Source organism: Salvia splendens, chromosome 8, assembly GCF_004379255.2.
Source record: "Salvia splendens isolate huo1 chromosome 8, SspV2, whole genome shotgun sequence".
NCBI classification, from domain to species: Eukaryota; Viridiplantae; Streptophyta; class Magnoliopsida; order Lamiales; family Lamiaceae; genus Salvia; species Salvia splendens.
The window spans coordinates 30,382,148-30,398,446 of NC_056039.1; the positions used below are offsets into that span (position 1 = coordinate 30,382,148).

At 36.7% G+C, this 16,299-nt stretch overlaps 2 protein-coding genes across 2 annotated transcripts; one reads left to right on the top strand and one right to left on the bottom strand.

Annotated features, from left to right (window-relative positions):
• Positions 1 to 9,249: 9,249 nt before the first annotated feature.
• LOC121744512 (dof zinc finger protein DOF5.1-like) lies at positions 9,250 to 11,705 on the bottom strand. Its single transcript, XM_042138075.1, has 2 exons — positions 10,435 to 11,705; positions 9,250 to 10,305 (listed from the first exon to the last, which is right to left on the bottom strand). Exon 2 carries the CDS (start codon positions 10,266 to 10,268, stop codon positions 9,657 to 9,659), a length of 612 nt encoding a protein of 203 aa, XP_041994009.1. The 5' UTR covers positions 10,269 to 10,305; positions 10,435 to 11,705; the 3' UTR covers positions 9,250 to 9,656.
• Positions 11,706 to 12,654: 949 nt separating this feature from the next.
• LOC121744513 (squamosa promoter-binding protein 1-like) lies at positions 12,655 to 15,343 on the top strand. Its single transcript, XM_042138076.1, has 2 exons — positions 12,655 to 14,429; positions 14,956 to 15,343. The coding sequence occupies exons 1-2, from the start codon at positions 14,128 to 14,130 to the stop codon at positions 15,056 to 15,058; spliced, it is 405 nt and encodes a 134-aa protein (XP_041994010.1). The 5' UTR covers positions 12,655 to 14,127; the 3' UTR covers positions 15,059 to 15,343.
• Positions 15,344 to 16,299: the final 956 nt, after the last annotated feature.

Consider the following 16,299-nt stretch of genomic DNA (forward strand, 5'->3'; position numbering starts at 1 on the left):
ATATTTCGCAAGAGAATCGTGATCGCAAAGGAAAGAAAATAATTTCGGAATAAGCACTCGAGGTGGGCTTTCCTTTAAATAAGGACAATGTCCAAAAAATTTTATCGATGGGAATGAAACTATGTTTATCATGCCGTGATTTGATTTTAACGTGCCTATCTGATGTGGCTTTTGCCTTTATTATTTAAATCGAATTCGGGTCATCGTAGGGCCGCAAACCCTACTTGGATTAGTGTACACCTATGGTAGACCCGGTCTAGTGACTTGGTTTGTGGCCACATTCCATGTCACGTATGTGCAGATATGGTTAACGTCTATGGGAAAATGACTGATCAGTCGACTTTTTACAATGGAAATGATTTTGAGTGCCTCGGGCATTTCTAAAGCTAAACCCCGATGGTTACTTATGGATGGCATGATAAATACTATTTTGATAATATGTTTTCGGCATAAGTCCACTGAAGATTTTTATGGTACTCAGCCCTGCTTGTGTTTTCCTTATGTGCAGGTTGAGCGGCGACGAGCAATTGGTGGTGTTGAACAATTAAAATTGAAGTATTATTTGGTTATCTTTGAACTACGAGTGTCGTTGTATCTCCACACATGACGTCACTCTTTCTCTTGAACGCTTCCGCTGAGACATTGTTTTTTTCCATCATTTATTTAGCTTTGAACCTAATTATTTGGATATTTGAAAACTTGATATCTTTTGGATAATGTCGAACCCTTGGTCATTTTTTTAAAAAATATTAATTATTGGTCAAACTCTTTATTGAAACTCTAGTTTCCTACGCCTGTTTATTGAAACTCTAGTTTCCTACGGTCGTGACACCGTAAGTATAATTGAGTTACTAACCTCATACTAAATAGCATTCTCCTATTTGAGTTGCTCATTGGGTTAGAGATTGGTTTAAGACTTTAAGTCCTTGTCTATAATTCTTTCAGAGTCATGTTTAAGTTTGGTGAATATCCATATATACACAATCGAAATACGAGAATAGAGTTATTTGTTGGATTGTTGAGTCTCGTATTATACGTTCTTATCTATGGTTGTTCGAGAGACTAAACAAGGAGGACGATTTTTATTTAGTCTCTTCTTTTTTTTTCCTTTCCTCCTATTTAGTCTCTTCTTTATCTCCCACAACATTTCTTAACAGATTTATCGCCGGTTTATAAATTAATCGGCGAGGATCCTATCACATCCCCTACTTAACAAATTTGTAGCCTTGTTTAATTTGTATAGAATCAACCACGAGTTGAGTTGTGTTGTGTTGTGTGTGTGCATGTGTAAGCTTTCACCTCTATCAGAGAGGTTTTTTTGAAGTCACTTTGATGACAAATTTAGGTGGAGTTAAAGGGGTGACCAACTTTACTATCGACCAATAAGGACCGGTAAAACTCCAGTCAATTCGGTCATTAGAATTGTCGTTAATCTCACGCTATGGAACCTTTGCCCCAACCCTTTAGCATTTGACTTCACTTATGTCCATTCGCCATCCTTCACCTGTGACTCGTCGCACCACCTCTACCTTCCGACATCGACAACAACCTTTTTCACTATGTCTAAATCCATAAGCTCTATTTTCTGCCTCCATTAATAATTGGTCAAAAAGATACATGTTTTATACTATTGAAGCTCTATATATTTAAGCATCCGTCTACATCTGAACTGTACCATGAACTATATGTATAGTTATTAATTAATAAGTTGGCAATATTTGTATAATTTACAGAGGACTCATTCGTAATGTTGTTCACATATATGCCTTCTCATTATTCCCACCTAATACACTAGAATTCAATGACGACAATGCTGGGACGGGTAGACACCTAAAAAATTACAAACTTAATTTATTAATCAAGTCCATCATCAAAACGTCGAAGGTTTCATTCTCATTTTTCAATTATGGTAAATAAGAGCATCCACAGTGGGGCGCCCTAAAGCCCGCCCTATGCACCGCCACGTCAGTATTTTATCCTCCTCCCCTTCCACCTGCAATGGGCGCCCTAAGCATTTTACTATTGTTTTGTTAATTAATTTAAATGTTTTCAAATATATAAATGCAAACTTAGAAAAAACACAACAATTAAATAAGAATGGCAAAAAAATCATTGATTATAAAAAAAAAGTTACACGGGTTAGAAATAAAAAAATTGACTATCCTACAAAAGCCCCAACTTCCGGCTCAACTCATCGATCAACCTCTGGAGGAATTCGGCTCTGGCCGGATCCGTACACTTCATAAGGGCGTTGTGCGTATCCAACAACGTCTGTGCCATCGAGGCCGTTGCCAAATCCGCATAGGCAAGTGTCGCCGGGGTCGGGGTCGGGATCGGCGATGGGGGGCGGCGGCCGAGGAGGATGTCGCCTTCGCTTTCCCCTTGTTCTTCGCAGCCTTGACGCCTATGGGACGCCGCCGAGAGGACATCGGTGTGCCGAAAGTCTCTTCCTCCGTGCACGTCTGGTTGAGGTCCACCGGACGAGTTTCGCTTTCGCTGGTCGTGTTACCACCAGTGTCGGTGGTCTTCGTCCACTTCGCCGCACCGGTGTGCAGAATCCCGCCTTGGAACTTCTGCTTGTCCCTCATGAGCGCCTAGATGTTGAAATGCTTGAAGTCGTCGTACATGGACTGGTACGACAACAGCGCTCTATCGCGCACGTCGCTAAAGCTCTCGCCGCTTCCCTGATCCCTCGAGCACTTCTCGTACTCCGCCGCGAACAGGTTGACTTACTTCTTCACCTGATCCCAGTGCTTGCCGAGCTGCTCCCGTTGGCGCTTGTACGCGCTCGACGGCTTCGCCTCTTTGTAGCGCTCGGCGATGCGCTCCCAGTACGCGAGCTGCCTTTGGTTGTTCGCGAATATCGGGTCCTCCGATATATCCACCCAACACCTCGCCAAGACGAGGGTTTCATCCGGCTGGTAGTTCGTACGGCCGAGGGCGTACTCTTCACAAGTTGTCGGAGGTGGCAACTTGTGCGCCCGGTGCTTGGTCCGCTTCTTCCTGGCGGGGGCGGGGGCAGCGGAGGGGGCTACGTCGGCGGCGACAGGGCGAGTTGGAGACGGCTCCATGTCGGAGAGACCGTACGAATCTGTACTAAACTCCGGATCGTACTGCGTGTTGGCGTCGAACGACCGATATTCGCTAGGTTGTGTACCCGGCCACCGTGCGCCATCTCCAAACATTGGGCTACTAGGACTTGAGTATCCACCGGAATCCATTTTATAGAGTAATTTGAGAGTTTAAAAGTTAATCGAAAAGTTACAATTGAATGGTGAAGCTGGGGTATATACATAACAAATTTTTTGAATTTAAAAAAAAAAACTAAAACGCATTGCATCGTCCGCGTCGCCCACAGTGGGCGGACGATGGCGCGGACGATGCCCTATCGTCCGCGGACAAAGCGTCGGGCGCGGACGGAGTAGGATTTAATGTTAGGCTCTAATGACGGAGTAGGATTTATTTATATCGGTGTAGCTGGGGTGGACGCAGAAATTTATTTTGTTAGATGCTAAAATTCAATTCGAAATTTGGAAAAATAATTACCCTATGTTTCATTGTGATGATGGGAAGTTTAGCACAATCGATTGATAAAAATAAATATTCAACAATTTAATATAAATAAAAATAATAAACAAAATAAATTGAGTAGGGGGATATGATCAATGAGATAAATAATTAGAAGATGAGTGGTAGAAATTAGAGATATAATTTGGTTGTCACTTAAAGCAGCATGAATGTCGAAAAATGGCAATGTAAAAAAAAGTGGCGGGGTGATACCAAATCTCATGGTCGTTGCGACAACTACGCTAGGGTTTTGTAAAGAAATTTCACTTTTTTCCCTCTCCTTTCTATCACGACGGTTACAGAGCCATTTTTAATCTTCTTTAATGTTTCTTTGTATTTTTTGCTTCTCCATTTTTCACACTTGGGCCCCACAGTATCTTCGTCCCTCCTCGTAATACAACTTTTTACAAAATGGAGTTAATAAAAATATTTAAAATAGGGTATAATGTGCGCTTAATCACGATGATGCTGAAGGAATGGATTAAGGAGACTTATGTTTGGAGCAACTATTTTTCTGTATTTCAATACATTAAATGATTCAATATATAGTATAATTGATTCTTGTGTGAGTCCGCACAAAAAATGTACTAAGATTTTTGCAGATTTAAGAAAAATTCGATCAATTATATACTGTTGCATCAGTCCATTAACGAACGCGTCATATTAATAGAGTAAATTGTAAAAGAGTCGAGTAGATTTCTATATGATGAGTGGAATGAGAGAGAGATAGTTGTAGAAGTCTAAGTTCCATTAAAATCCCTATATATAGAGAGAGGTGAAAATTATTGGTGGTGGAGAGAGCAATGTCAAGATGATATAGCCCATAGGAGCCAACAAGCTAAAATAATTAAAAAGGCGAATTAAAAGCATGACATAGATATGATTGTGTGGGAAAATCTCTCTTTTTTCATTAATTGCAACTTTAATTTTCTATACTTTCCAAGGGATTGGTGACAAGTGCTCCAATGGAACAATCCAGTGTCGACCTTTACCACTAACACTCCATCTACATTACTTCGCATTGAATTCTGGGCAATATTTTTTACTAGTCATTTCGTCCACATATAAAGGGGAATTTTGATCCATCAAATATTTTAAGAAATATACTAGAAAGTTGGTTTAAAAGGTTACCAAAGATGAATTTTTTTATATATATTTGTTTTTTAATAAAATATGACTGAGATATAATTGGTGAAATATGAGTTCATTACCAAAAATAGCACTTTAAAAAATAAATGAAAAATTTATTAATAGATGAATAAAAATAACAAAATGAAAAGTTTATTGGTGGATGGGGGGAGTATTTCTTTCCAAGTTCTTTGTTATATAAATATATAATATTTCTTCATTTATTTATGTGGAACGCATGATTTAAGGGCATCCGCAACGCGAATGTCTCGTTCCATCCGGAGGGATGCATGAGACGGAGGCGGGAGCGGGATGCGTTGAAAGCGTCCCGTCCCCCCGAGTGTCAGTTGGCCGAGGGATGGGGGGAGGGGTGTGAATTTGTGAAAAATTATATTTTGTGGTATATAATCTTTCACAGTAGAGAAGTAAATTTTGTATTGCTTGAAAGAGTTGTGGATGGCCTATGAGCCCAACCGTCTCGATGACTTCAAGTGGTACTGCAAAACTCAAAATACCGTAGAAAATAGCTCCTATGGTACTGCAAAATTCATTCTATTTTAAGTTTTCAACAAGGTATAGTTGTTTTGGGGTTTGCACTATAATAAACCTAAATCACTTTTTCAACAAGATACACACAAAATTAGAGACGCTGCGTCGAATTCTTTTAAAAAATAACCAAAATTGAGGCGCAAAGAAAAGCGAAGTTGAGGGCTTAACTGAAATCTAAAGCGTCAACTAAACTGAAATCTTTTGCTTTTCAGGGACACTTTCGTTTCCGTTCCTTAATTTTAGTAGACACAAAGATTGAAAACATTTTTAAAGTTTATATAGTGTATTTAGAAACACAAATCAGCATACTTAATTGACTAAAAATGTCCTTAAACAAACACACACCACGTAACATAAATATAAGCATATTTGAAGAACCAGATTTGAGAACAAATCATTTCAAAAGGAAAAAGAGAATGATGTGTACCCGAGTATCTGATATCAATGCAAAGTCATGTCCAAAGATCCGAACAATGTTTGAAAGGCAAAAGGATGATGATAGTGACAAGGAAATGAAAAAATGAGCATAATCGAAATGGGAACATGTTGAACGAGGTCGGAAAAGGGCTCCAGACAATCGAGGGAAGTGGAATCAATTGGGTGGGAGCCAAGAGACTCGTTATACTAAGGAGTCACATTAAGAGTTCTCCAACTGTCCAACACCACAACATTAGCAAGCACATGTTGTGCTTGCTAACTTTGGCGCCATTTTATGCTAGCAATTTTGTGGCACTAGTGTTGTGCTCACTATAATGTGCTTAATATTGCATGCTTGCAAATGTAGTGACCACATGTGCTATATGAACTAGTGTTACTAGCACAGTTTCATGCATATCAGTGTTCGGTGATATTATTTTTTTTAAGTATATCTCATTATTAATTAGATATTTCATTCGGAAAACATGAGAAAAGAATATATTAGAGACATGAATGGAGTGCATTTCCATCTACATTTGTCCTATTTAAGTTCGCTGTAAAACTTTAATTCAAAAGCAAACTTTCACCTGAAAATGACAAATCAATATGATGAAGAGCACCCGGCATTATTTGGTCGTCGGTCTTTGGTCAATTTGATTCTGTTATATGATTATATACTTTTTATTTAGCCAATCACATATAACCATTTTACACCAATTTTAAAAGTCTTTTTGAAGCCACACTGTTTTGTACTTTTTGGTCATGTGTAGTGCCGATCGATATGATTTTAATCCACTTGATATATCCACACACACTTATTTACATATAGTTTTGTGTAAATAATTATCTGAATCATGCACTATATATCACCCCCTACGTGTCACGGCTTTCGAATTCTCTTCAACTTTAAGTCTTCAACTTCATCATTAATATCATTAATCAAGCTCATAATGTACTCAACTATCCTATGTATATAAATTAATTATGACAAGTTATTTTTCATTTCTTTTTTATTTGTTGTGCTGAGCAATTTAGTTTCTTAAAATGCGCTCCTAATCTAAATATAAGCGAGAATTCTGAGATTCATTTGGTGCAATCCAGACTTGGAATTGAATCACGAATTAATATTCAAATCGAACATATTGTACATTATAATTTTCCCATTTACTTACGGCCTTTTTTTACTTGAATTGATCTAACATTTTACTTCCTTTTCAAAAGTGATGGAGTGATTGAGGATTTGTGCTAGGAAGGTCATTAAATTAGTTACTATAACTGGAAAGTCAGTGGGCCGGAGTTCTCATAATTAACTAATTGCATTGTATTTTGTAGAAATATTAGAAAGATTTAGTGATTAGTACATGTGGTAGTGGGGATGTTACGAGGATTAGCAAATCCAACGAACCACATCATCTTTAAAAGTGCTGAATCATGCATTGTCAAATTCAAGGGAAAAGTGTCACGCATCTAGCAAGGTGTCTTTCTTTTGTGCTAATATTTTTCGATAATTAACAGATTACTTGATCTATGGTATAGTTCAACGTTCTTAATTAGAATTAAATAGCATATTTGTTTGATTCTTTATGCGTCTCAACTTCTACATTTATTTATTAACAGTATTCTATCTTAACTCCTTGAACACATTTACATTCATCCAGAGACCAGAAACAGAGATGTATCCACCAAAAATCTTCAGTATTTAATGAAAGAAAATAAGAAAATACTTTTGTTTGATCATCTCCAGATATATATAATCAGAATAAAATAAAATTAAATTAACTTTTGAAATATAAATCACGAACCAATAATTCATTGTTGAGCATGTATAAATTTTCTTGTAAACTGTACAAATTCAAAATTTTAAAATTATCCATTTGGAGATTCGAATTCAAGATCATGAATTCATTCGATAAGGTGATGAATCAATCATAGATATTCAAAATTTAATGAATTAGAAAATCTATGATGAATTTATCACATTATTGAATGAACTCATGGTTTTAGTTTAAATCTTAAAGATTACTAAATTTTCAATTCTCGGATTAATATAATTTTCTAGAAAATTTATACATGTTCAATTGGACTCCCTTATGGACTAGTACTATTACTTTATTTTAAGCCCACCCAAAACTAACAAAGTATGAGGCTAAATTTGGAGCGCCCCAGCCCAATAAACGATTTCGATTTCGATTTCGATTTCAAACTATGATTTTGTCATTAATTATCTGCTCCCATATGCATATTGTTGGCAAATAAAAATAAAGTGCCATTTAAACATAATAGCATAGGTGTAAAAACTACAAATCTAGTCACTCTAGTCTTGCATGCGTATTTCCTTTTCTAAACATAGACCAAAAACATTCATATATAGGCAAGACTATTGTTATGTTTTTCTTTTTACATCACTTTCCTTTTACGTATTTGCCCATAAATTACCAAAAATATTCATACATATATGATTTTGGTTTCATTTGACAACTAATGTGGATGTGAATGGAATAGCATTGATGGCCAAAAATGATGAAAAGGGAAATTCCACTTGAATTCAGAATTTCAACATGAAATGGAACAAAAAGACAAACAAAACTAGAGACTTTGTACTTTGATAATAATGATGGTATTGAAACTTTTATCTAATGCGCATTGATAGTGCAATTCCTACGCAGTTAATTAATCTATATATAAAAATAAAAATAAAAACTTGAATAATTGATAAAAATGTAAATGAGGGGGTGTTTGGTTCAAGTTGGGGAATAAGAACCAATTCGAGAAAATTAAAAGGTGGATTTTTCTGATTCAATTTATTCAGATTATCACAGCCTAAATTGAGTTCCCACACTCGTATATATATTACGACTTCATGATTCCTTATTATTAATGCGTTTCACATATAGTAGTAAATAATGGTGTTTAATTTGGTTTGATGGAAAATATAATAGTGAGTATAAGTTAAAATAGATTTGTTTAAGATTAAATTAGTTCTAAACGTGGATATTATGAGATGGTTAATGGGGATATATTTATCATGAAAGGTTAAGTATTTGACAAAAAGAGAATCAAAACAAGAGAACATGTTATTCACTAGTAAGCATACCAACAAACGACCCCTAGATGAATACATTATGCGTATTAACGAAGTAGAGCAAAAGTAACATACAAATGAAACATTAGTAAATCTCTTTGTCACTTTACTTGATCATCCTAGCTATATATATGGATGCTACTACATGAGGTTTTTTTTTAATTTAGATACAGTATTAGGTAAAAAGCTACATGGGATTATTTAACTTTTTTCCCTCGAATTCAAAATCATTCAATAAATGGTTGTAATTTTTTTAATTAAAAATATAAATATCTTTACCACTGCCGTTTTTACTGCAGCCACCCACATGACGACCACTGACTACATCAACTATATCTTATGACTGATATTCATGGAATTAAACCAAATAGTAGTATTAAATAGCTGCGTGGTTCCATTAGTTATTTAAACAAGTAAAATTACATAAAAAGTTTAGCTACGTGAACTACTAGGAAAGTTTGTGAATTAAAAGAATCCAAATATATGCGTTAAAATTGAAAACGAAATAACCACAATATCTCTCTTTCTTGTATACCAAAATCCAAATAGTCCCCGAAAACCGAAAATAAACAAATTCTTGAGACACTTTACAAATTTTGCTTCATCTAGATGTAGATGTATAAATCCAAAGTAAACCCCAATTCTAAAAACATGTTACATAAACTAAACACATACACCAAAATGAAAAAAAAATGTCATGATAACATATATACTTATAATACAAGGTTCACCTATCCATATGTTCGAATATGAGAAGAAGAGGATCCGAGGTTCCTCTCAGCGCAAAATAGCCTTCCATGTCAAAAATATATCAGGCTGAATTTTGTTTTGCTGCTGACATGATCCCTCCTATCCTAATATTCTCCACCCAACCAGTTAATGAATGAGATTAAAGGAAGAACAATGGAAGCTTCTAGATCAGACCAATGGTTGAGGGGTCAAACCAAGCGCCGGCGCTGCTTGTGCTTGTGTTCCACACGTGATCAAACGAATTAATCTGATCGATAGGGTTTGTGTTTAGGCTCGGAGTTTGGTTCGGGTCCCAAGACAGTCTATCATCGTAATGGAGCAAAGATGCCATTGTTGAAGATCCGAAGAAGACAGAATTGTTTGCAGCTGATGCGAAAGGCGACGAAGGAGCCACCTGGATCGGCTTGGATGAAAACCCTAACCCGAGACCGTTGATTCGATTTTGACCGAATCCGGAATCATCTGAAGAAACCCTAAAACTGGAAAGGGGAAAGTAGAGCTCGGAGGAACTAGCATTGAGGCTGTGAAACAAAGGGGGTAGAGGCAGATCTATCTGCGGCAGGGAGGTGGCAGAGTGGCGCTTGTTTCTGCGGCAGCCGCCGCCGACGGGGACGTTGCGGAGGGTGCCGCCTCTGGTCCAGTAGCGCTTGCAGGATTTGCAGAAGTGGCGAGGCTGGGACAAGCTGTAGTTGTTGAAGTAGCAGAATTTGGTGTTGGAGGAATCGCAGCGAGGGCAGTGGAGAAGGTGAGGAATATTTGGCTTATTACCGGCCATTGCTTTATTTGGTGTGGAGCTTTTCTGATCATTCAGTCTGACCAAATAAAGAGAAAGAAAGAGTTGGAGATGGGGAGGTTTTAGGGTAAATGTTAACTACACAATACGGATATTCTAGGACAAAAGCTATAAAACAAAAGATGGGAGAGAGAAGAAGGGAACCAACCTGTGGCCATTGATTAGTGGTGGGAGAAGAGCTGATCTTCTTGTCACGCTTTCCTACCATTGCTCGTTCGTCTTTCACACAAAGAGGAATCTTGTTTTAAACCAAAGAGTAGCAATATCAAGACAAGGAGCAGCTGACGATGTTTTAATTTCAAGCCGTGAATGCAAATTAGAGTTTAATTTGCTTCTTCAACTAGTACGTAGTTAATTAGTTTCGCGTGAGGGCGCATCACTTCAATTACTATTGAGTTTTGACACATTTTCCAGAAAATATTATTTCTTATTTTGATATTTCAGAGTGTCCACGTTTAAAGTCTCATTTACATTTTTTTAATTCTAATTAAATAGACCTCGTCGTTCACCTCACTCATTATACCCACAATCTATTATAAAATCAATATATAAAAGAGGGGTCAACACATTCCACTAACTTATTTTTCTATTTTTCTTTACAAAATCAAATAATTTCTTTAAATCGGTACAGAGTCAAAATGGGACTATAAATAGCGGACGGAGGGAATATTCCTTTTCAAAGACCCTAAGATGATCGTCCACAACAGTTGGCTTAACCAGCCCAAATTCGTCCCACTGGGACGGGATGGTCTAGGGTCGTCGTTGCGGATGAACCATCCTGAAGGGCTTCTTAGTGTGGAGGGAGGAGCCCTTATTGGCCTTACACGTGCCCTCGTCACGTGTCGCACGGTGACGCTCGTTCTCCATCCACGAGTTGTCGTCGTTTTGGCCGTGTTAAAATTGATTTTTTTTTTTTGGTATTTTAAAGAATTTGGGAAAAAATAAAATTAACACTGTAAAATTTTTCCACTTTCTCAAATATTATCATTTTTTATGTTTTATTTTTTTTATCCTTCATTTCATCACACAACTTTTTTTACACTTAAAAACTATTCTCTTTTATTTTTTCTGCTTTATTCAGTCCGCAAATAAGAGTCCCCATTCATTTTTACTATAAATGGTAAAAGGGTTTTATATTCCACTAACTCATTCAACTCATATTCCATTTAAAAGTAATATATACACTTGGAACTCATATTCTACTTACTTTTTTCCACTCATTTTTCTTAACATTTCTTAAAATCGTGCGGCCAAGAAATGAGATTTTTAATGGCGGACGGAGGGAGTAATATTGTGTTATATAATGTAAAAGTATGTAATATGCAATAGTAATTACAAAATAAATAGTATAACGAAATATTTATGTGTGAATTAATAGAAATATAAATTCATAATGGATTCTAATGATTTGATTTGGTAATAAGAAAGTAATATGAATTGAAGTCGTTTAGTACACTGTTATGATATATACGTATAAGTACGTTTGAATTCGTATTTCCTAATTCGTTACTTACTAAAAAAAATAAAAAAAATAAATAAATAAAATAAAATAAAATAAAATAAAATAAATAAATAAATAAATAAAAACTTACTAAAGAGAAGAGAAATCTAGGTGGGCTGGTGGGTTCTCTCTAGGCCTAGTAGATAGATGCTATCACTATAAAGATGGGCTAAATCGCATTTGGCCCAAAGCTTTCCATCTAACTAATTTGTGCAAGATGAAAAGAAAAGGCCAACACCAGTACAAAGGAAGATAGGATACCTCTTTCAATTTTGTGCAAGAATCAATTCAATATCGATTGACAGACCGGTTCGGTTCAGTTATAACCTAACTGGCCGAATAAGCAGCTCACTCGGCAGACAGACCTAATTTTAAATATTCTGTGCTGAATGCACTACGGATTAAGCATCATTTATTTGGCAATTACTAACCATATCCAACTCTATTCTGTATTTAATTCTAGATGGAAATAACTCAAGACCCTAATCACTTTTTATGGTGCAATTATTTTGTTTTTCTATGGGAGGATATAACATATTCATGTCATTCTTCTGACATACACTTTGTTATGTATGTGTTGGCTGAATCCAAACTCATATTTCAGTGGCATGTTTCTAACTTTGTTATCTATAATTGCAATTGTATCATTGCATATGGATTTGGATACGTAGTGGATCTTATGGTGAGATGTCTGTCTTACACAAGACTCTTCTCAAATATATAGTCATATCAATGATTTCAAAGTAATATGATAAAATTTGTTACAGATTTTCATTGTTACATATTTTCATTTTTGTCTGTTTCACAAAATTTGTCACGTTTCACTTTCCATTTTCTATTATAGTAGTACTATTTCTTAAACTATGTCGGGCCAAAATGTGACAAACTTTATTGGATAGAGGAAGTAATAAAGAGAAGACTATCATACTACAAAACTAAGCTAGACTCCTAAGATGTTGCCCACTTGAACAACTGACTCTAATATGGCTAAGGCACGTCATACCCCAGAACTGTGGCCGTGTCGCCCAGTTGCGCAGCGGGCACGAACACCAGTACACCACACTCTCACGGTGTACACGCGACATCCCAGATACCGCTCGTCGCCTCTCTTTTCCTGATGGGCCCACTGCCTATTGAAAAACCTGGCACCCAACCAAGAACCCGTAACCAAAATCCCCACTTTTTATCCTCCACCACAGTAAAAACCCAATTTTGGGGAGGCCCTAAATCTTTGTTCGACAAAACAATGCAACTATTGCACCGTCCATCACAAGAAAAATCAAAGATTTGGACGTAGCATAAGCTAAACAGCTGTCCTCGTACAAATGGGGACCAAAACAAATAACACAGTACCCACAACTTTATGACCTAACAAAACCTAATAATATTTGTACCGAGACATTGAATTGAAACTCACTACTTCCACAATAAAAATGGCCAAGTCCCCACTTTGCTTCAAATTCACTGGCTCCTAGCATCCAAAACATCATGTGGGAAAATATATAATATACTGTGACAATATAATAAATTTGGAAAACACGTGTCTGGATATGAGTGGGGAGTAAAATATACAATTATTGAACTTCCCACTTTCCAGCCAAGAACCTAACAATACAATGTGGGGAACCCTCTTGGACAACGACCACCAAAACAAAGATGAAAATCATTACTAGGCGGAGTAATTTCTAAAGTGGCAAATAATAATAATTTAACGCTTACCATCTTCATTTTCTATTTATACTAATCTAGGGTAATAACGAGGAAGAAACCAAGAGCTTAAAAGTGATCCACAGAGTGACATGGTATTAACTATTAACCGTGTGAGGTACACAAAATTTAACCGTCTCAGATCAGAAAAGGCTCTGGTATGAAAATACCTTAGAAAAATCTCTGAAGTTGAACCGATTCCTGATTGGCTGAGAAGCTTTTCAAGAACAGAATAACATGATAAATGCATGTGTAGGAAGATGAGTTGTATAGTCCAAGCTTTATATCAAGAAACTGATGTAGGGTCACATAAAAGAGTTTTATCGAAAGATTAAGAGTGGTCTCAAATATATCTTTTACGTCAATCGGGTTGCAAATTGTTACACTTTAGCATGCTTTAACACCAAAATTGTTACACTTTAGCATGCTTTAACACCAAAATTGTTTTGTACAAAATTAGACTACGCATTCAAGAAAAAAGGAAAAGGGAAAAGATGGCATCAGTACCTGTGGTCCTGGCCTATTTCTGCTCTCTCTTCAACCAGTCAAGCTTGACTTATTCACCTTGTTTCACTTTTGTCATCTGGTTACTATTCTCCGGGCATTCACTCTCCAAGGTTCTACGCCAAAAGAATGGAAACCGACAGGGAAGTAGGGAAAATGATCATCCAGGAAACTGAATTCGACGAGGAAGGTGAAGATGACGAAGACATCGGAGAAGATAACAAGAAAGAAGGAGCATTGACTCCCTCCAAAAGAAGAGCATCTAGTGCAGGAGGATCGACACAGCGTTCTTGTCAGGCAGAAGACTGCACTGCTGATATGGCTGATGCCAAGCCTTATCATCGTCGACATAAAGTTTGTGAATTTCATGCCAAGGCGGCAGTGGTTCTTCTTTCTGGCATAAGACAGCGTTTCTGCCAACAGTGTAGCAGGTTTGTTCCTAAAATTTGCAATTGAGTTGAGTTCTATGCATACATGTACATATCATAAGGATAGAAAAACATGAGCTTTTGTTTCAGTTGTCCGGGTATGGATAGTGGCAAATCATGTACTGCTCAATTCGTACACTAGAGGAATATATGAAAAGAATCTAGGTAGTAAGACCACAGTTCTGCAGAGAAGAGCTATAATCATTTGAAGCGATAGATTCAGCAAGACTTATCCTGTGCAGTAGAACTCAAAATCTAGCGCATCTAGCTGCGAAAGCTAACAGGGTGTACTAAAGAAAAATTACAAAGCAGAAAAACCTGTAGATCATGCTACTTATAACATATATGTTCATCTAGGGCCATGCCGCCATGGTACCCTATAATCCCCAGCTGGAAAACAAACACCTCGTAAATTGTCAAGGACAGTCTGATGCCTAACTTAGCCGGGATAGAACAACATATGTATGAAGAAAATAAGATATAATATGTGCATCCTATTCAGTATTCACTCTCTCACCATCATGTGCAGGTTTCACGAACTATCAGAGTTTGATGAAGCTAAAAGAAGTTGCCGCAGGCGTTTGGCAGGGCACAATGAGCGACGGCGCAAGAGTTCATATGATTCTCACTGAAAAGAGATGTAATCAAATAATTTAGTCTCTAAGAGGACTGAAATTCACACAATCCAGATTGATGAGGATGGCCTTATAATGGGCCCTACTCCTGAGGATTCAGTGTGCTCTCTATCTTCTGTCAATTGCTGGATTTCTTTCCACGAAGAACCAGCTCATTCTGTATGAGTCAAATATTTTGAAACCATTTCTTGCCCTTGTGGTTTGATTGGTATTGACAACATATGTGTCATGCCACACAAGGAAGCTTTATTTATCTTTACTTTGATCTTTTAGACCTATCAATTACCTAACTTCTACATCCAATAAGTGATGTATGAGATCTAGAACTTATCATGAACATTCCTAAGCTTGGTTTCAGAAAATGAGTTGAGACATAGATCCTTGACATCAAACCAAGGACTTAATGTTATTAAGATTACCCTGAGTGCTGGTATGCTTCTTCCAGATGTCTGAAAAAAGATATCATAACAAATCATACCTCAATGTCTTGGCTATAATCCAGGACACAAATACTAGCAATCACATGTACCTGCCTGCAATCACAAGTAAATTACCTTCAAGCTGATACACCTTTTTCTCTAACTTATACCAGGCTTCCAATAGGATATGTAAAATTATAATAGACACGTCAAAATCAAGAAATTTAACAGGCAACTATTTTCTAGAACAGTGATAAGATTATATGAGCACAACCTGAATAAGAGATACAACCAATATTCAAAATCACACCATCATAAGGATTAAGGACTCATAAATACTTCCACACCTGCAAATCTTTTAAAGAATGTATACTAGCAATTAATCTTCAACAGATGTAAAGAGTATGTAAAAGAATCAAGTAAAAGTGAAAATTTTGAAATCACATGCTTATAAAATCATATGGGCTGTGCTGCAATCTTCCCTTGTTCTTAACCAATGTGACAATATTTTAAGACTTTTAAACATTGAGCTATGCAGCTAAAAATAACTCCAATCAATGTGACAATATTTTAAGATTTTTAAACATTGAGCTGTGGTTAGTAATTCTTGATTGTTGGCCCTTCTTGACATAATTCTAGTAAGCACAGTTTAGCCCCAGCCATATAAGCATGAGTCAAGGACTGCATTCCTGCCAAAAAGGCCTCCATAGGCCAACCTCAGTTGCAATTATCCATGAAAATGGCTGAAACACATTATACCTTTTCAATAGTCCGTGCCTTTAAGCCTTATAGAAAATCTCATATATAACACAAGAAAAA

Bases quoted from the DNA above. Each gene is read 5' to 3' on its own strand.
- LOC121744513 (XM_042138076.1), top strand. From the start codon at position 14,128: ATGGAAACCGACAGGGAAGTAGGGAAAATGATCATCCAGGAAACTGAA. The intron at 14,430-14,955 runs GTTTGTTCCTAA...CATCATGTGCAG, and splicing joins TTCTGCCAACAGTGTAGCAG to GTTTCACGAACTATCAGAGT.
- LOC121744512 (XM_042138075.1), bottom strand. From the start codon at position 10,268: ATGGCCGGTAATAAGCCAAATATTCCTCACCTTCTCCACTGCCCTCGC.